Genomic DNA, 21,306 nt, shown 5'->3' on the forward strand with positions numbered 1-21,306 from the left:
TAAGAAAAAAATTGGTATCAATTATTTCTTTATCTCCATTTATGTGATATAAATTGGTCTAGAGGGTGAGGAAAATCTTTCAGGACTAGAAATGGAGACATTTCAGTCTCGGCAACAAATTATCTGCCAGGTTGTGTAACCACACGACAAGATGGCGGAAACCGGGAAGGTGTTGTTTCGTGAGGCGTGGTTACAAAACAACTTCCCGGACTCCGTAAGAACCGACGCGATCACCGGCGTCTGGGACTTCTTAAACGCGGTAAGGACTAGATATCTACTGTTCTGTTTCCTTGATTATAAGATACGTTTATCTCCAATGGCGGGCGTTTGACGCAAGCTGTAGTCGTGTCATGTCATGATCATGCTCCAAACATTTTAATCATACGTGAGAGTGAGACTACAAGTATTTTGTGAACTTTCCTGATCAAATCAACCCTTGATGCCCCCAACTATGCTACATATTTACATCTTAAGACCTGAGATTGTGCACAGCTTTGTGTTTGGAAAGCTTATGGGCGTGACGTTACGCTGTGTGTGGTAAAATGACAATATGAGGGGGGAGGGGCAAACCAAACCCCTCTAAGCCATCATCTAATATAAACCACCTCTGGAACATTTTGAAAAACGGACTCCTTGAGGGTATAAAGACTTACATCCCACATCGTACAACTAAAAGAAAGGACTCTCACCCATGGTTAAACCCTAACTTACGACGTAAAATCAAACATAGAGACAAAGCATATAAAGCTAGTAAAAGACTGGACGCCCGTCTTTAGAGGCAAAATTTCTGAGACTCAAACGCGAGGTACAGCGTGAGCTGAGGAAAGCCTACTGGGAGTATGTAGAAGAAATCATCACTCCAGAGAGTGACGAAAACAGTGACACATGTAGAAAGAAGTTCTGGAAGTTTATTAAACATCAGCGTACTGACCATTCTGGAATTGCACCACTGAAAGATAAAGGTAGACTTATCACTGATCCACAGCAAAAAGCAGAACTTCTAAATGCACAGTTCCACTCCGTGTTCACACGTGAGACTCCAGCAATACCTACTCGACGTGGTAGGAAGACCAAACCCATGTCTAAAATTAGTATCCACAAACAAGGAGTTCTGAAATTACTACAAAACCTTAATCCAACAAAAGCTGCTGGCCCTGATGGCCTTAGTCCAAAAATCTTTAAAGAACTCTCTGAACAGCTAGCTGATCCCTTGACACGAATATTTAAAAAATCACTCTTAACAAGTAAAATCCCCGATGACTGGAAGCACGCAAACGTGACTCCGATCTTTAAAAAGGCCAAAGGTACGATAAAGCAAACTACAGACCTATTAGCTTAACCTGTATTGCCTCTAAGTTAATGGAACATGTTATTTGTAGTAGCCTGATGAAGCATGCGGAACAGCATGATCTCTTCTATCAGCTACAAAACGGTTTTCGACCCGGAAGGTCATGTGAGACACAGCTTCTGGAACTTGTTCATGACATTGTAAACAACATGCAGGAAGGTCTCCAGACAGATGTCTGTGTGCTTGATTTCTCTAAAGCCTTCGATAAGGTAGGCCACAAACGACTCATTCGGAAGCTTCAGTGGTACGGCATTGAACCTCAGACCAGGAACTGGATAGAAGACTTCCTCCATTGTCGTACCCAGTCAGTGGTCATCGAGGGGGTGACTTCTAGCAAATTGGATGTCATTTCAGGGGTCCCACAGGGCTCGGTGCTCGGACCTTGCCTGTTTTTGTATTACATAAATGATATCACTGAAAACTTACACTCTACAGCTCGCTTATTTGCGGACGATACCATGATTTACATGACGGTCTCATGCCAGGGTGATTCACTGAAACTCCAGAACGACCTTGATACTTTGGCAGAGTGGGGGGAAAAGTGGACTATGGAGTTCCACCCTGACAAGTGTGAAGTGCTCAGCATCACCAGAAAGAGAGCTCCCATTGTCTACGACTACTCCCTGCATGGGCATATTCTCAAACATGTCAGCTTTGTCAAATATCTTGGTGTCCTTATATCTGGAGATTTACGATGGGACCTTCATATAGATCACGTATCCTCAAAAGCCAACAATACCGTTAATTTCCTGAGACGCAATATTAACATTGCAAATCCACAGGTCAAGGCCCGGGCTTACAAAACCCTAGTGCGCCCTATACTTGAGTATTGTCAGACGGTATGGGATCCTTATACCCAGAGTAATATAAGGAACCTGGAGGCTGTCCAAAGAAGGGCGGCGCGTTTTGCCCTCCGCCGCTACAGACGGCAGTCTAGTGTGTCTAACATGCTAGTCACACTTGACTGGCCTTTGCTCGTAGAAAGGAGGCGAAACGCCCGCTTACAGATGTTTTATAAGATCACAAATAACATTGTAGCTATGCACATGCCGCTAGCAAGCAAGGGGCTACGAGCTCCCTCTCGCACTGAAAACAGCTTAGCCCTCCACCCTCCAAGCTCACGAGCTGACTATCACCTAAATTCCTTCTACTCTAAAACTGTTAGAGAATGGAACCGCCTACCAGATAGTGTGGTGAAAGCAAAGTCACTGCAGGCATTTAAAAATGCCATTCACACCTTGTAACCCCAAACAAGAGTCACGGGTACTCACCGCCACCTAGCTGGCGGACAGGGAGTGGCGCCCCTGCCCATTGAGGAGCTTGTAGTCTGTAGCCAACAGACTACAACAACATATATATACACATCATATACACAATACAAAATAAGAGCGACACCCCAAATCCAAACCAAAAACCCCTACCCCTCACCGTGCCGGAGCCCTCAACTTATTGAGGTTGTGCACGTACGGGAAAGAAGAAGAAGAAGAAAAAAAAACCGTGAAGTGTTCATAGAAAAGCCACAGACTCTCAGAGGATTTTGTTTGTGTTTACGAACGGTTTAACCTCACCAGGGCTGATTACATACAGCTGCAGACGTTTCTCAGCTTTGAAACTTGATATGAGTGAATCTTCCCGCTGTACACACTCATTATTTGTCAACAGGTTGCACTTGTAGAATACATGTAATGTTATGTTCAACCATGGAGTTAAAAGATCAGATTTCTACCTCCATGGTTTAACCATGGGGCTTATGTACGTTTTGTTTGTTTCTCACCTTTGTTGTTGTTGTTGTTGTTGTTGTTGACAGATTGATTGGAGCGAACCATGGCTGATTGGACTACAGGTGTTCCACGCCTTCTGTTTCGTCTTGACTTTCCTGACAAGAAAGCACATCAACCTGCAATGTGCCCACTTCTGTATTCTCTGTAAGTATCTTAATCAGGTACCTGCAGTGCAATCTTTTCACTGGGTTTGATTTTTATAACATCAAAGGTACAGAAATGATGCCTTGGCTGAACAAGAAGTCTTGCTCAATTCTTGACAAAAACAGTTACAACATTCTACCCTTGCAATATTTTTGAGGTCTCAGTATTGTAATTACTGGTTATCAAATTCCCCTGCTTCCCTTTCCAACATTTTCAAGAAATGGGATTTACTAGGATGACTGCATGCATTAATGTTTTCATAGTGTAAACAGAAGTTATTCTGTTTAGGAATGAGTTGGTTTCCGTGCATCTTCTTGTCAGATAAGCCCCCCAAACACACAACACACATATAGTACAGGTATGTATTGTAGCCCTAATCGCACTTTAATCACCTACCCTCCCCCCCCCAACAAAACTTGATATAATTTGTTCTTAATGGCTTCCCATATATTGTTATTTGTTGGTAGGTCTGGAGTAATACTAGTATTTGGAAGATCAGTTGCCCCTCTTTAAAGGACATCTTTTTCTTGTTCCCAGTGCTTCTTGCATATTCTGCACAATACATCAATGAATGGGCATCAACCAATTACAAGTAAGTGTTTCTTCCTTGGTGGTATTGTCTTGGGAATAACTAATTCATAAGGATACTTGAAATTCAACACAATTCGATAGCAATAGCCAAGTCAGTTGGCTATTGACTCTTGCAAAGGGACTAAATTTAATGGTCTGTCAAGTTGTTTGGTGTAACATATCCAATCACTGTGGCATGCTAGCCTGCATTACACAATCGCTCACTAGCATTTCTGTTAAGTTTTGATTGTCTCATTTCAAGTATTTTTATCTCTGATTGCTGTTTTGCTGTTCCAGGCTTTTCTCCAAGCTGCAGTACTTTGACAGCAGCGGGCTGTTCATCTCCCTGGTGCTGTCCCTGCCACTGTTGCTCAACTGTCTCATCATTGTGGTACGGACAGCTTCAATCTTACCATGTTTTTTTAACATTAAATATTTTCTTTGTTTTCTGTGTTTCTGTAAGATGTCTGATAGTTGCAGTAAGTTGTAGAGTTTAAACTTTGTTCCAACACAAGAAAGAAACTCACCATAAATGTTTGGTTGATCTCATCAACCGTTGTCAGGTGTATGATTCACTCGCTGACTCCCCGGAAGTCGAAAGCGTGATGATGTCAGGAGGGAATCAACACAGATGAGCTTTCATTTGAAGATTAATATTTGTTCCTCCCAAGGGCCTGAACATATATATTATATATTTTCTTGTAAAGTGATGAAGAAAATTCCAAACTGGCAGGAATTTTGAAAAAACACTATAATTGTTATATCATGCTTGGGACATTACAAAGGTTATAAAAGTTAGATGGGACCTACTATTGTACTAGAGGCTAACTCATTTTTACTATTTTCAGATCATGTGGTTTTCTGCATCCTGGGACTTGATGATCAAGGTCAAGAGGTCAAAGATCAGGTCACAAATCAGAGAAGCAAGAAACAGCAAAAAATCCCCTGGAAGCAAGGAGCAGGAGAAGGGTGGTGTGGAAGACAAGAAGAAAGACTGAAGAGTGCCTGTTTTAGGATGATGAGAACAACACACTTGTCAGAGTAAACCCTAAAGGCTAGGGTGTGAGACAAGTCGCTGTTGTCCAAACAATGGATGTTTGATAGGGTCCTTACTCACATGCTTACAGCTACATGTACATGGGCAGTTTAATATAATTGTCTGCCACTGTCCCCCTTTCCTCTGGGTTTCCTGTTGACAAGTGCACAAAATATAATGCTTATACCAGCCTACGGAAGTCCTGGTGAAAGGTGTTATAGAACCATTTGCAATCCATTTAAAATATCAATATTGGTGAAGTTTGATACGAAACATTTGGGAATTTGCCTGTGACAAAACGTTTAGATGTCTGCTTTTTCCTTCCAATTTGACACATGTCCTTGTGTATAATTTGTTTAACTAGTGCCCCATAGTATAATGCATAGACATTGATTTTGATGTATGAAATTATTGTATATGGTTTGTTTTACCTTGCATTATAGACAGTATGCCTTTTTTATTTATGGACATTCTTTGTCATTGTCCTTTCTAAAACTTAACTGTATGTTGTGTAGGAAATTTCAGTTCAACCCCGGAACTTTAAATGAAGGAGCTGCACATGTATTAAGAAAATCAGCCTTGGAGTTTGTCGGCTATTCCAAATATGTCCCAGGGGAGGCAGAAGTTGTGAGTTGGTCAAGGATAATTTTGGAAACTGTGACCACCCCTTGGAACAGCTTTGAAGGATCCAAAGTGTTTGCTGCTCCCAGCTGTGTTGCAATGCATGATGGGAGTTTCCTAGGATTGTAGTGACAACAAAGCTATGATTAGTATTAAATGGGTGTGCCTTTGTCTATGTAATAAACCTCAAGCCAAAAAAATGAACCTCCTGAAACATAACCATGACACTATACATGCTTGTAGTTTTAAACTTTGTGGTTGCATGACGATTGTCTGGCAAGACGACAAGGGCCCAAGGGTTGCACACAGTCTCTGACAAATGTTAACATTCATTGCAGCAACTGGTCAAGACTAGTAAAGATAAACAGCTAAGAAAACAGGAGCTTTTTTTAAGGTGGTAAGGGTATGGTTTCAGCATTAATGGGCACTGATTATGTAGTAATCCAAAGTGAAACTAAAAGTAACTTTTGTAAGACCTTAGTAAACTTAAAAGAAAAGCTTTGCTTATGTATGTTAAAAACATTTCTGTGCAAGCTAGTTATGAATGCCAAAAAGGATTTTGGATGTCTCTGTTTATTTGTATGTTGAAATGTGAGAAAGTTTTACATAGTGCAACACTACATGTTTATGAAGGTAAAGTACATGTATGTGACCTGCCTCTACAAGACTTGAGAAATTTCTTCTAGGTCTTCCTTTTCGTGTGATGCTAGTATTTTGTGAACTGTAACATAACTTAGACTTTGTTTTTGCTAGTTCATGTATTTAGTACAAAAACTCTTCTTGAGTTTGGCTTTTATGTGTAATAAATGTATGCACGATCTCATTTGAACATCTGATATCTATTAACATTAACACCGACATTTTTACCTCCGGGGAAGGAGATATCCTTCCGCGAGGAGGTTTTACTATTGTTCGAAACATTTCTGTCAGCAGCTGTTTCTCGCGATCGGCTGGACGGATTGGTCTGTTGTTCGGTATACGTATTGCTGTTGGGCTGCAGATGATGCAGAACGTTTTGTTTAATTGCATATGTGTTTATGGGCGTCGAAATAAAAGGTTTTTAAGTGCTCCGGACACCCCCGTTATGCTGAAAATGGAATTTACCATGTTGTTAAGGAATGGGGAGGTTTCAGTTTTGGGTCTTACCATTTAAAAGGGGTCAAACAGAGGGGTGTCTGGTTCCGATAAAAACGTTGGGTGACGGCGCAGCAATGACGGCGCGGGATGACGGCGGGGCTAATGGCGCGGGTGACGCTGAACGCTGGGTGCAAGCCGAGTCAGCGCTAGATCTTCGTGTCGCGGCATTTATTTCCAGAAATACGGCGATACACGTTCAATTTATTTCAAGTACGGCGCGTAGCTAGCATGGCAGCAGCCAGCAGAAGCGGTGGGCGGGCGTATGCAAATCTTGCATGACGTATCCGCGTTACGCGTCTCTGATTGGTTGTTCGCTTCAGCTGAGATCGCCGGGCGGCAACATGAAGGGCGCGGGGACGCGATTTTTCTGTTTGAAAATATGCACTAAACGCTGTTTTCCAGGACTGCATAGCCACATCTAGTGAAAAAGTGCACAATTAATATAAATTTGGGGGGAAATATTTGTTTCTTTGTCGATTTATGGTGTCAATTTAGGAACCCGGAAGTGCAGCCGAGACCAGCGCGCAGCGTAGACCAGCGTGGCAGTTTGACGTGTACGATCAAAACATAAACAAAACTCCCGCTGAAGAAAGGAAATTATCCTGTATGTATGCATTTCAGATCCCAGTGACTATGTTTACGATGGGAATAATTGTGGATGCGCACGATAAGCCTCAGAAATTTATGTCGCAAGTGGGGCATTCTATAGGCTTGCACGGCCAATGTCTGGCACGCTACGCGGCGTACGTACACTGCTGCACATCACAGCCAGCGATTCAGTGTCTTAAAATATTTTTTAACATCAGTATAACAATATTTTTAAGCATATGTGATCAAATTTCTGTAAAAAAAATTTGCACAATTGTAAACATAAAACATGAATAGATCGCTGCTATACTGGGCGTACCATTTCGCGTACATGGCCGGCTGCCCGGCGCAAATACTGTCCCGATTTTTCTCAGTAGAAAACCAGAATAAATCACGCACCCGTAATTTGGCTTCGACCCAGAGCTCCTACTTCAGAGTTGAAACCTCAAAAATAGTAACTTTATTAGAGCATGGAGGTACAATGTATTATACCTCTATGATTGGAAGAAATATAGTATTGCGACACGTGCATAGAATTTGACAAATGGGGGGGGGGGCGTGGCGCTACCTAAAATTCTGCTGCGCTACCTAGTTTTTGCCCTAGGTAGCACACTGTGCTACTTTGCTCAAAAAAGTATTTCGAACACTGCGTTAATCAACAGTCCATACCGAACCAACCGTCAGTAGCCATCAAACCGGCATACAAACATATTACGCACATTATAACTTTCATACTACACACAAACAAATAACCTAAACCAATAGAAAAAAAACCCGGAGGTTTGAAATCTACGATTTCCCTTGTTTATATCTAGAAGCTATGCCGTATACATACAGTTACAAACGATGCACATTTCCTTACAACTCTTTGGGTGCCATTAGGTGGTACATGTTTGAGCGACCCCTAGCGGCGATTGCAATAAGCGCTTCTTGAGGACATCGCTCAAGCACGTCCGCTTATGGGATGTTAGATTTCAAACTTCATAACTTTTAAAACTTTATAGTCGTCTTTGTAATGTTATAAGCGCATGAAATATCGAGCACGAGAAATACCTATTTACGATTTCAGACACCGTACAACAGAGACCTCTTGCGAGCTATGCATGAACCACAGTTAAAACAGGTGGTACGTATCCCAAGGTGCATCACGAAAACCCGGAAGCAAGGAGGAAGTATTGACATGTCAGAGTGCATCATGCCAACAGCCACACGCTTACTTGGAAAACAAGTTTTGTGAGGCACGTAGGCCATTTGGCCCAAATTACATGTACCCTACTGGTCGGACCTGTTTCTCTGTGTAGGTTTGTCTACAAAAGCTCGATTTCGAAGCTTCTGGGCACCATGGCGAACTTTCCAAAGCTGCTATCTTTAATTTTCTGGGTTTATGCGTTTAACTCTGCCAAGTCTCAAACAGAAAGCCAGGTAGACCCAGCTGCATGGCCCTTCGACAACCCGAACCAGTTCGGAATGGCACAAGGAAGCGGAGAGGAAGCAAAGGAGGGTCTGCTCCAGGCTGCTAAGTGGACTTACTCCACGACAAGGGACAGGAAAGTCGCCGTGTTCGACGACATTTTGTCGTTCAAAACGACCGTGGCGCTGTCCAACTACGTACACACCGTGGGCGCATGGAGGTGAGATGGTTTAGAGTTAGGACAGTGATGATGGCTGTTGGTGGAATCCATGCGGTGTCGCCGAATACACCTCACACCTGCAGCAAGGGACTAACGTTATATATAGTCAAATGAATTAGATAAATGTACTGATACAAGGCCGGTAATACAATGTACTAAATGTAGTTGTCAAAAGTTTTGCCAAAGTTTTGTTGCCTTCTTTTTTTCTGTCAAATGATGTTACCAAACAGATGGCAATCATTAATTTTCAGACTTATTAAGTTAGATTACCAGGTGTCCACAGGAAATTATGTTTCTATGCTTATGTTAAATAGGGCGATATAATTATAGTAATCAAATCGTTTGATTTTCATTCTTAACGTTAATGTGCTTAAATATAATATGACTGGCAAACAAAAGCATAATTAGTAAATGAACTAACATTTTTTATTCAATTTATCTTTTATTTAGAGTCACATGTGTCCCTTCACTAAGTTACAATCCTGCAATACCCAATGCCTTGAACAACAGTTGACATAAGCCACCCAGTGATTGTGTGTAAATACAACCAACCCAAAAGTAAACCATGTTTCTTTCAAATTGACAACTGTTGTGCAGGATCAGTGACTACCGCTGGATTCCTACTGTTTACACTAGGGGGAGGAGCTTGGTCTTTGTGCATGACTACAGACTTTCTCAGTAGAACAAATTGTCACCTAAGGCTCATGGTCATCAGTGTGGGTTTCGTTTCTTCTCCAGAAACAATTCTTTTGATGAGTGACACCAAAACAATTACATTTGCAAAATGTGCAAAGGGTAAACAGCAGGTGCACCCTCAGTGGTATGAAAGTTATGTGAAATAAGGATTCTAAAAAAAAATTCTATACACATATTCTGTATCTGTATCAGTATAGCCAGTATAATGGCCCTTCGGCGTAACACACCAGCTTTGCAGGCACGCGGTGCGGCGGCAGCTAGCTATACCACACCGAACGACTTGTTACACTTTGCTCATTTAATTGCAAGAGTTGTTTCAAGCTTTCTAGTGATGATGCCCCTACTGTGCTTGATGGCAACGAGTTCCAGTCTACGATTGTATTGTTGAGTACAGATATCATGTTCAGACATAGATGCTTCATCTTCCTCCACTTTCCAGGTTTCAGAATTTCGACCCCCATGAGGGAAACTACACTGGCAAGAAGGGGAACAACATGCAGTGGGAGGCAACGTTTGACCCTGAGGTGTTCAGTTCCTCCAGAACTGGACAGAGTCTGACACAGGTGGTGACTGAGATGAGTGGAGGAACACAGGGATACAAACTCTACTCTGTCACAGCTAATGTTGTCAGAAGGTAAGGGCAATCAAATTGGGTGTCTCTGAGTGTTACCAAGACACAAGTCCTAGCTTTTCATAGCTTAAAGACAAGTACATGCAACATTAAAGTTTTCAATGTCTTTGAAGGGAAATATACTATTTCTTAAATGTGTTTCTAGCTCAGTTTCTTCAGACAGAACTAAAAACAATTAATTTATCTTCTGAGAAGACAGTGATCAGCGCTTAGTTTAATATCCCTGAGAATTTTTAATGATTTCTCATTTATCTTCCAATGATCTCAATGATCTTCAGTACCTTTGAAGTTCAATGACTTATCAGTGATCTCAAGACTATAATGTTTTTTTTTTGTTTCAGACTGGACCTGATTAAGATGTACCACAATGCAGAAGAGTCTGAGAAGGAATTCTCTGCAAGTATCTACCTGAATGAAGTGTGGAGGAAGAATGACTATGGAGAACTGTACTTCTATGATGACGATGAAGAGATTTTTGCTGCAGTAAAACCGAGATTTGGCAGGACAGTGGTCTGGGACAGCTCTATTGGTAGGTACAATAATGAGGAAAAGTTGACAAAGTTGCCAGTTTTGTTCTAGTATTTATCAAGATCTAGCTGGCTAATTTGAATAAATGTCAGATATGTACGATTTTTGTCTACAATGCTCCAAAATCTGTCGATAACACTTGCAACTTAATGGCTGAAAAGTATCATATTTAAAAAAAAATATAATTTCTTTTGTTACTAGTATTTGTCAAATGGGCTCATTGAAATACTTTTAAATTACTTAAGACCCTTCACCTGACAACTGATTCTCCAGACTACCTGTCCAGACCTCCTAGTATCAACTTCAAACAAGGACAAATCATACTCAACATGGCCTTCACCACAAACTCCACCAAGGTGGAAAACTACAAGAAGCAGTATGACTCCATGGAGGCTGAGAGACAGGCCGCCCTCAAGGCGCCGTTTGTGACAACAGAAAAGCCAGGCATACCTAACATGGATGTACAGAAACACATCATTCAGGTACGGACAGAAGACTTATTCCTCTCTTATAATAACAATCTACAATTCATTTTTTCCTAGAACTATCGTAGAGTGGAAATTGCTGCGACCAAGTATAGTAGATAGCTTTAAACAATGTTTAGAATTAAATGTTCAAAGGCTAGGTGTAACAAGTCGTTCGTTGTAACATAGCCAGCTGCTGCTGTGCCGTGTGCCTGCAAAGCTTGTGTGTTATGCTGAGGGGTGGCTATACCGGCTATACAGATACAGATACATTGTATACGTACAAGAATCCAGTCACCAAAATGACATTCCAATCTATATTAAAACAGGAATGTGTAATGTTGTATTTGACAGGAATTCTATGACTCCAAAGACATGAAGGGTGTTGTGTTGGATAACCTGTTTGATGAAGAAGACCTCAGTGCCTTGCGGACTTTCACCATTAAATATGGTAAGAAATCTGTCATGTTCCATCATACACTTTGTATAACCAAATTGTGGATGTATACTCACCATGATATGCATGCTCAGTGTTGGATTCGTGCTCTTATTCTAGAGTATCAATACCATAAAACTGTAAATATCAAAGCACTGCATTGGACAAGGTTTTGTCATTGCATAGTTTTTGATAAAGAAATAATGACTCATCCACAATAGATGTTGAAAAGGCTGTTTTTTTCCTTGCATATAGTAAATAGACATCAGACTATTAGATAGATGACAGCACACAAATCTATATCTGTTGTTTCAGAAGAATTAAACTGATTTGTTTTCAATTGATATCACAGGTCATTACTTCTTTGACGACAGCATTGACCTTGACAGTGACAATGTTCAGTGGATAGCAGGCTTTCCTGTGGAGTCTTATGTGAAGAGTAAGATGTGGAACATCACTAGCCAGGTGGTGGAACACGTGTCAGGTGAGTCTAACCTGGTAATCCAATTAACATGGCAAGAACATTCAACCAATCAGAGAACAATAAAGGTTTGAAGCTCATTCTTTGAAGTTGGAACACATACCATCAGCACTGTTCCCCTGCAAGTATAGAAGTGCTGTTTTGTGCATAAGGTATAGATGTTGAGTGAAGTGAAAGAAAAGTAAGAGCAAACAGAAGAATTATGAAACCATGGAATGACACATTAATACAAAATACACAGGAAAATTTCAGCATAATAGAAGGATGACTATTTTGAATCACACACAGACATAATGTATTTGGATAGTTAACAGTTATACAATTTGAACATAGGCTGCTTAGACATTGATGTATTCTCTTGCATTCTTAGGAAAGAAGGGTTGGTACCCGTATGACATATCATGTAACCTGATACGTAACGCGGATCACACTCGGATCCATGAGGACTGTGGCCCACACGAAGAGGAGTGGACGTTTCTCCTGTACCTCAACCCCAACTGGACCCACGACTACCACGGAGAGACGGCCTTCTTTGAGGGAAATGATGATGATACAGAGTACATCGCAGGTATGATATATGGAATAGCATCATTCACCTCAATCACCTGTACATATTAAGTTACACATTATTCGTGGTCACACTTATCATTCTACCTATGCATTAATCTTATCATTCTACTATGTTTTAATCTTTATGATCTCTTAAACTTATTAAAGTTTCAGAGTTTTCCAAATCACATGCTAGCATATTAAAGGCTCAACTATTTGCCTGTTGATAACGTGTATGTTCTCTCTGTTTTTGCAGAGGTGCTACCGAAGTTCGGCCGGGCTGTGATATTTCGTGGGATAATTCCTCACTCTGCCAGACCCCCAAGTGTGTTCTTCACTGGTGCAAGGTAACTAGTTAATGAGAACAATTTTGAGAAACAGAACATTTTCAAGGTAATTTTATTTGCTGCTTTAGAAAAATGATGGCATCCACGGACTGATTTAGCAGATCAAGAATGATTTAGAGGTCACATTTTGGTCTTACCTTGAAGTTTGTATGTCATAATTTATGGTAAGAAGGATTTGTACATGTATGACATTATTGGTTGGGGACATGAAGCCCAAATCACATCAGCTCTGTTGATTACTAACTTATAAAAGTGAAACTTGCTATTTACCAGTCCTAAGTTGTTTTTCACAAGTTTTCTTGTAAAGAATTTCATTGCATCTACTTCAATGTAATGTGAACATGTTACATACATGTATCACAGTATGTCTTCAATCATTCCCCTTGTGTTTAATATCGCCATGGTCATGAACAGGTATACGTTTGCCGTGAAGATGTCTGTGGACCGGGCTACAGCCATCAGGAAAACCTTCCACGAGGAGGGCCGGCACGACTTGGGCATGAGACAGAGAACACTCGGCTTTCTGGAGAAGTTCAAGGTAAAAGTTTTCACAAAACTCGAACAGGATCCCTATCGGTGATCTAAATAAAAGCTATATTGTTCCAACACAAAGAATGAAACTCACCATGAATTTTCAGCCAAACTCAACCTTCATAAGATATGAATGATCCACTTTGCTGACTTTCCGGAAGCCGGATGATGTCAGCGAGGAGTGAGTCAAAAGTGGCGGGAAGATGGAACTCTTCCACGATCATGGTTCAGAGAGGGTTGATGGGCTAAAAATTCATTCCTTCTTTGTGTTGGAACAAAGTTTAAACTCCACAGCTATGGATTGTACCAACACAGATGAGCTTTCATTCAAATGTAAGTTATAGTTGTTATTTTTGACTTGTGTAAACCCTTTCATCTAAACTAGTCGTGATCTGTCGTTGTTGTGCCACAGCTTGACGACTTTGAAGAGAAGTACAAGAACATGATCATCATGATGTACCGAGAACAGAGGATGATAGAGAACGCTCTAGAAAAGAAACAGCTAGGATCTATGTCTGGTGAGGAGGAGGGACATGAGGAAGGTGAGGAGGATGAGGAACATGGTGAGGAAGAAGAGATGATGGGAGGAGAGATGATGGGAGGAGAGATGATAGGAGAAGAGATGATGGGAGGAGAAGAGATGGAACTAGAGACATTTGAACAGGAGGGTAAGTCACCATCGTCAGTATGTTGAATATCTTGTATTGCTGCAATTTCGATGCATAATTACCATTTTTTGTCCTGCCACAAGATGGAATGTCTTTTCTGTCAGTAACACATAAAATTACCAATTATAAACGTGGATGATAAGGTTTCTTCATGTCACAGCAAAGTGTGACTAGTAATTTACTAAAATGCATGCAGTGAGATTTGCTGTTATTTGAAGGTATGAAAAAAGACTGCAAGGGGTTTTTGTGATGATTGCTTGATGCCCAAATGTCATCATCATTTGGCTGCAAAAATATTACTAGCTTTCAAAAAAGAACTCTACACCAATATATATATGATTGTATATCTTAAAACAATACCGGTACAGCAAAATTGCTTTTATCTGGCCAACCACACAATGTAGTACTGAAAACCGGTACTTGTGGATTGAATTGTAGCCGTGATATGTAGTTGTTGAAATTGTAACGACCTGGTGTTGTTTCAGATATGGAGGAGTTGGAGCAGGAACAGGATCGCACGTTCAACAAACTGTTCCAAGAGGCGGGAAACGATCCACAGAAGCTTCAGGCTCGGCTGAACGAGTTCATGAAAGACTTCCACAAATTAAAGGGACAAGCCAAACAGGAGCTGCAGAAGTGGTTTTAACTAGACTTAATGAAGCATTTGACCAGGAGTTTAAACATTCCATTCTTAAGTATTGTGAGTCTGTATCTGTATCTGTATAGCCGGTATAACCGCCTTTCGGCGTAACACACCAGCTTCGCAGGCACGCAGCGCGGCGGCAGCTGGCTATATTACACTGATCGACTTGTTACACCTAACCCTTGAACTTCTAGCTCTAGACATTGTTTAAAGCTATCTATTGACAATGCCCCTACTGTACTTGGTGACAGTGAGTTCCACTCTGCGATAGTTCTAGGAAAGAATGAATTCTTGAACACCTCAATCCTTGGTTGATAACTCTGGTACTTGAATGCGTGGCTATTTCTTGTTCTCTTCTGGGCTGGTATTAGGTACTTAGTAGTTGGGACATCCACCAGTTTATTAGTCATTTTGTACATCATGCATAGTCTAGACATCTTTCTTCTGTCTTCCAGTGAGGTCCACTGTAGGTTTCTTTTCATTTCCGTGACACTAGCACCTCTTACATAGTTGTTCATACAGAATCTTGCAGCTTGATTCTGTACCCTTTCCAATTTGTCTTTGTCTTTCTTTGTATATGGATCCCATACTGTCGCAGCGTATTCTAGGTTCGGTCTTACAAGTGACGTGTATGCAAGTGATTTTACTCTAGTTGGACATGCCCACAGATTACGTTTAATCACTCCCAATGTCTGTTTCGCCTTAGTTGTGATATTATTAACATGTACACCCCACTTCAGTCCGCTTGTCAGCGTGACGCCCACGATACGGATGGATTTTGTGGTTGCTAAGCCTGACACAAAACTGGTAGCTAGTTGCATGTGGTGTTCGTTTGTTTGTTATGTTCATAATGTAGCATTTCTCGGGATTAAACTGCATGAGCCATTTGCTTTGCCATTCTTCCAGGGTGTTCAGGTCTTTTTGGAGAAGTTGTGAGTCGGTCTGTGTAGAAAGGTCTACATACAATAGACAGTCATCGGCAAATAACCTAACATTTGAGTCAAGCTGATCTGGTAGGTCATTTATATACAAGAGAAAGAGCAATGGCCCCAGGACGGTTCCTTGAGGGACCCCAGACGCTACTTTAACTGGAGCCGACGCCTTCCCTTCAACCACTACTGTTTGCTCCCTGTTGGTCAGGAAAGCCTTTAACCAATTCAGCGTAGGGCCTTGGATTCCATAATACTCCAGTTTTGAGATGAGCCTGCCATGGGGGACTTTATCAAAGGCGTCATTCCATTTAAAACTTCAGGGGGGGGGGCATGAAAGGTTTTAGCCCCCTTGACATTTGAACAATCATTTTGTCACGAATGTACTTCTCTACCCCCTTCCCTTTTTTATTCCTTCTGGTTGCAAAAAATGCATTATGTAATGCTCAAAACTATGCAAAGTACATGTATCAAAGACAGAGAAGCAGATAGGTGAAGGGAAGGACGATATAATTTAACTCATTGACCAAAAGTTGCCACCACATGAAAGAGAGCTACTTAGTATTTTGAAGGTTGTATATTCAGGAGAGGGATGTATTTCTAAGATTGCAGGTAGTAAAATAATGGGGATTTAACATATAAAGTGGTGGTGTACTGGTGTAAATACGTTATATTTCCATTTGATTCTTGATATTCCCATAATTTAAGACAGGCAAGTAGCTTTAACCAACAGAACAGCACTTTTTATATCAAATTGTACAGACTTGAGAAAACTTTCCATAATTCTAACACCATGCTTTATGTAATATGATGCTGCTTTTTGCAGTGCTGAATTTTAAGGAGTTGTTGCTAAATGGTAGAGTGTTGAAGCTTTGTACTATACCATACACACCAACGAATTTACAAAACCATTACTTTTTTTGTACATTGTGCAATATGATTCCATCTATAATGTCATGGTGAAGTTAAAGAAGTGTTTTAGTTTGACATTTTTATATTGTGGTGGTAGATTGTGCTTCTACATTTGTATTTTGCGCTAATATATTTGCCTTCCATAGGGGAAGTGTGTGCTGAGCAATAAAGAGAGTTTATGTGGTGAAAGCTACCGCAGATTTATTGTGTCAAAACTTTTTGTATAAACAATGGAACGAAAAATTTGACAAAAAAAACTCAGCAGCAATTCAGTTACATTCACAAATATGCCACACAGAAACCGATTTATTCTGTTAGATTAGAATGTACATTAAGTATTGGGAGTAGTGGGTATATCATTGTTTTCTGCCTTGAACAATGAGGATTGTTATGGAAATTTTCTCCAATCAATTGTTGCTAACTGTTATAAGGTGTTTCTGGACGCCTTAGTTCCTCGGCTGACTATCTGGTTTGAGCTGTGCTGTAGCCCCAAATGCAAGCCTGTGGTGGTGGAGTTCCTTTACTTGAAGTATTTCCTGTCAACATTCCCGTTTCTCAAAACTGTGGCATGGTCAGAAAATGTTGTATGGGAGGACCTACCACTAACAATATAGTAACTAACAGGCTGACCATATAGGAACCAAAAATCTGAATCAGGCAAACAAAAATAATGTCTATTTCCTGAAATTTGGTTTTCCATAGATCCATACTAAACTTACCATTAATGGTATGGTAAAGAATAGAGAAAAATGATAGTGTTTCAACAAATTCTTATACCATGAGGAATACTGTCTTATCAACTTGTAAAATATGCATTAAACTTTGTTTCAACAAATATTATGTACACAAGAAATAGATATAAAGACCACTGGATCTTGTATAAACGAGTGGGAGATGCTCTGCGTGCTGACATCAGTTGGACTTCTGCCAGAACTTTCCTCCACTCCCACGGAGCCTATGGAAAAGAAAAAAAAGATTAGCAACAATCATGCTGTTAAAATTTTTGGAGCAAGCAACTACCAACTGGCTTGTAAAAAGGTTGGAAAATTCTGCAGAGTTTATTGAAGTCCTAAGACCAAGGATAGATTAGCAATTCTACATCTGTCTTCTATACAATGTATAGGTTATCAAACATTTTTAGTCAATGTAACAACAGAAAATTCTGTATTCTAAAGTCAGTGGTTACATTCTAGTCTTTTGCTTCAGAGCTATAGAAATATCTACAGTGCTAGCTTGAAAACTTCTCCCTATACCAGATGTATACAGATCAGACATACTATAAGAAGGAAGTCGTACCCTTTAACTTTGGAGGACTTGCGAGCAGGTTTCTCCTGAGGAGCGTGGGTGGGCTCCTGACTGTCAGCCTGCATGTGCTGATCTACATCTTGAGATGCTTTTATTGTCTTCTTCAGGTTAGCTACCTGTTTCAACAGCAAAGCAGAAGTGTGAATGTTTCTTCTTGTTGTAGTTAACACAAAGAGTACACAGGGATCAAATTTTCTAACAGTAACACCACTGTCGCCTTCAATAGAACTTCCATGGTAGCTTCTTTTTGTTCATGACACTGACACGTAACAAATTACTTGCAACAAAACCTGATTACAGATGTATCATTTTTATTGTAACACACATTTCTGTTTCATTTAAATGAAAGAATTAACTGCTAATTGGAAGCTCTGAGGGCTCCTATGTTTAATAACAAGTGAGGTTGAGAACACTGTTCCTCTTGTACAGATAACTTACCTCTGCTTCTATCTGCTGCTTGTTTTTGACTTGCTGCTCCTTGTATCCGTTGGCTCTGCTGATCTGGGTTTCTATTCCTGCCAATACCTGCTCACATCCATTACACCTGGGAGTAAGGCAACACATCAAGATGTTACACTTTTTTTCAAGGGCCTCTGAGAGGAAATACAATGTATCCAATTCCACAAAGGTGTGGTAAAGCCTTCGGTGATAATGCATTTTCTACTTTGGATAGAATTTGGTGTCATGAATCTACATGTACACTATGACATCTTATGTGTCTGTCCACCATTCTTACTGTAACCTACTACCACAATTCACTTGAAAGTGGTTTTCTTTGAATTGTACTGAACTTATACTGTTAGTCAGTCTGTGAATTAGTGATGATAGTTAAAATGTGACCCACCCTTAATAGGAGTGAATAGTCAGGGTGAAACAGTTTTAATGTACTGTACATAGGCCATAGGTTACATAATTCCTCACCATTCCTGTAATGTGTTGACGATTTCCTCGATGGCCTCTGGTCTGATGTCCCTGCCGATGGCATAGTCCACCTCTAGCTGTTGGTTCTTCTGGTCCAGCTTGCCTCCAATAATGTCAGCATAAACTGTCTCTATGATTAGGTCCTGTGACAGAAGAAGACCCCGTATGAACTCCAATCCAATGCAGTAGATAATCTTACTATTCTTAGTTCTTCGTGTACCTCTTTTAGAAATTTTAGAATCTCACTAAGGCCACAGCAAGTAATTTTTATGGATGACATCGGCGCGCGCATTAATTTTAGCCTGATTTGGGGAAAAAAAAAGAAATTTTGTTGCCCTCTGACAGGGGTCAACATGCCGAAAATGGGCAAAGATGTATGTTGCCATGCCCGAAGGTGGATGGCAGATAACTATGAAGAGAGGAGACAAGAAAAGGCTCTGATTTAATGTTTTGTTTCTTACTTTGATGCAGTGATATGTGATGCTGGCTGTGTTTATGTGATGTTCCCACTGAATCAAGACCATTTGTACAACGATTGAGTCAAAATTTAACAATGTAGGAACCTTGTTTTTTTGGGCCCGCCTTGTTTTTTTTTTTTTTGCCCGCTCGCATTAGATTTGGAGTCTGCGGAGGATGTCATCTATAAAATTTACTGTGGCCTAATTATCAGAAGGAATGATACACACACAAAAAAAGACAGAGGTTTAAAACTGGATCAGGAAAGGCTTAATTCTCTCACCTCTAGTTCTCTCAGGTTCTTCATATCCAGTTCTTGCAGAAGAGTTGAATAAGGAATGCACTGTGGTTGCAAGGATACATGAATTGTTACATGGGTACAAGGGCACAGGAAAACATACTTTTTAAAACATATTACATGTATCCTGAAAATAAGTCAGCTAAAAGTCAATAAATTGTAAGCTCATGATAATACCATATAGAGCATTACCTTGCACTTAGCAGCTAGTGAGACCACAGTCAAGTGCTTCAGTTTCTTCACCTGGGCTGCACTCAGCTCAGGAAAGTTGTCTGTATTTGCTGCAATGAACATGTGAATGTCATTGGCTTACAAATATTTTAGTGCCCTCAATGTTAATTACCTTCTGTTCTAAACCCTTGTTTTGTTGTTGTTGAGAATCTTAATAATCAATAATTTGTTATTGATCATATCATCAACTACAAAAAAATACCTTTATATAGACCATGTGGTCACCATGCATGAATGGTTCTGATATTACAGAGACATACTGACAGTGACAGTTATCATTTTCATACCTTTGTAATCTGCATATGTACCATAGGCAAACAAGTTCAGCAAGTTCCACCACTTTGAATTGGTACCCTCTGAAAGCTGTAATAAGAGATAAAAAGTAATCAGAAAATGTCTTTAAGTTACTTAACTAACAACAATCCAGATGACAATCCAGTGTCACAGAAGAGAACAACACACTTACACAGCCTCTCTTTGGATAAATGTTGTTCAGTGTGATATAGCTAGCTGCCGTTGCACCATGTGTCTCAATGTTTGCAAGGATGGTGTGTTATGCCGAAGGGCAGTTATACTGGCTATACACAGTGCAGGTACAGAAAATGGTCGTCTTCTAAGTTGTTGTAAGAAGAAAAAAAAGTACACTATTCCCGTTCTGACACAATGGTTATTCTTACCTCCTGTATGTTGGGAAGTTCCAGCAGATCTCCGAACACATAGACAGCAGGTGCCTCGGTGACCTGCTGTATGAGGGCCACGGCTGCTGACCCCTTCGCACCTTTGGCCAGGATCAGGAAGGGTTCTAAGGCATTCTGGGTAGAGGCGTGCACCTGTGGGGCAGTGGAGGTTCCCTGTGCCATAGCTTAAACTAGAAAAATTATAAGAAAAGTTAATTAAGGACAACAAAGAATTGTACTCTTTTCTAATAAAAATTTACTTTAAATTTTGCAAACATGGGGAGGCTGGAGGCAGTTCAAAATCGTTTTCCATATTTTGCTGCTTTGGGGGAAGGCTGGCAGGCATTCTGACATGATTTTTTTACACTGGCTCCTTTCTTTAAATGCGTGGAAGCTATCATACATGTGTAGCTGCATGTAGTAACTAGTAGGTGTACTGGCAGCAGCTAGACATGCTAGAGACTAGAGAGTCTGGAGAACGGAGTCTAGCATCTCTGCAGTTTACTATCACCCCCCTCCCCATAACAAAACCTGAATACGCAAACAAAGCCATACGGCACTACACAACTTTAACGCACAAACTAGCATCTACAGCTTAAAAATAATACTCAAAGCGCCTGAAATACCTTATCCCGTCCCAAATAAGCCCCCAAAACCGCTGTTTTCGCGTTACTCGAGTGCTGACACACACAGGTTCGCGTTCCACCTCAGGAGTCCTTCCCACAATGCACCAGGGCCTTCAGTTGA

At 40.6% G+C, this 21,306-nt stretch overlaps 4 protein-coding genes across 5 annotated transcripts in view; 3 read left to right on the forward strand and 1 right to left on the reverse strand.

The window, feature by feature from the left end:
* Positions 1–89, forward strand: part of LOC109479659 (transmembrane protein 18-like) — a 2,009-nt gene extending 1,920 nt beyond the window's left edge. Inside the window, exon 5 of the mRNA XM_019781647.1 lies at positions 63–89. Within this exon, the coding sequence (XP_019637206.1) occupies positions 63–89 (27 nt within the window). The remainder of the gene's footprint in view (positions 1–62) is intronic.
* A 29-nt stretch (positions 90–118) lies between these two features.
* Positions 119–6,153, forward strand: LOC109480149 (transmembrane protein 18-like). Its single transcript, XM_019782307.1, has 5 exons — positions 119–259; positions 3,156–3,273; positions 3,811–3,865; positions 4,141–4,234; positions 4,692–6,153. The coding sequence occupies exons 1-5, from the start codon at positions 152–154 to the stop codon at positions 4,839–4,841; spliced, it is 525 nt and encodes a 174-aa protein (XP_019637866.1). The 5' UTR covers positions 119–151; the 3' UTR covers positions 4,842–6,153.
* A 2,216-nt stretch (positions 6,154–8,369) lies between these two features.
* LOC109479990 lies at positions 8,370–16,860 on the forward strand. 2 transcript variants are annotated; one of them, XM_019782083.1, is made up of 12 exons: positions 8,370–8,856; positions 9,992–10,186; positions 10,525–10,712; positions 10,985–11,193; positions 11,530–11,626; positions 11,964–12,095; positions 12,463–12,660; positions 12,898–12,988; positions 13,403–13,526; positions 13,932–14,187; positions 14,673–14,894; positions 16,064–16,860. In XM_019782083.1, the coding sequence occupies exons 1-11, from the start codon at positions 8,567–8,569 to the stop codon at positions 14,831–14,833; spliced, it is 1,941 nt and encodes a 646-aa protein (XP_019637642.1). In that variant the 5' UTR covers positions 8,370–8,566; the 3' UTR covers positions 14,834–14,894; positions 16,064–16,860. The 2 variants fall into 2 exon arrangements, with proteins under 2 accessions (XP_019637642.1, XP_019637643.1); XM_019782084.1 differs by having other exon boundaries at positions 14,673–14,891; positions 16,061–16,860.
* Positions 16,521–21,296, reverse strand: LOC109479992 (COP9 signalosome complex subunit 7b-like). Its single transcript, XM_019782086.1, has 9 exons — positions 21,186–21,296; positions 20,560–20,750; positions 20,170–20,245; positions 19,844–19,932; positions 19,637–19,696; positions 18,898–19,040; positions 18,415–18,520; positions 17,968–18,092; positions 16,521–17,626 (listed from the first exon to the last, which is right to left on the reverse strand). Exons 2-9 carry the CDS (start codon positions 20,740–20,742, stop codon positions 17,584–17,586), a joined length of 825 nt encoding a protein of 274 aa, XP_019637645.1. The 5' UTR covers positions 20,743–20,750; positions 21,186–21,296; the 3' UTR covers positions 16,521–17,583.
* Positions 21,297–21,306: the final 10 nt, after the last annotated feature.

This window comes from Branchiostoma belcheri, unplaced genomic scaffold (assembly GCF_001625305.1).
Source record: "Branchiostoma belcheri isolate BF01 breed outbred unplaced genomic scaffold, Haploidv18h27 scaffold5, whole genome shotgun sequence".
NCBI lineage: Eukaryota > Metazoa > Chordata > Leptocardii > Amphioxiformes > Branchiostomatidae > Branchiostoma > Branchiostoma belcheri.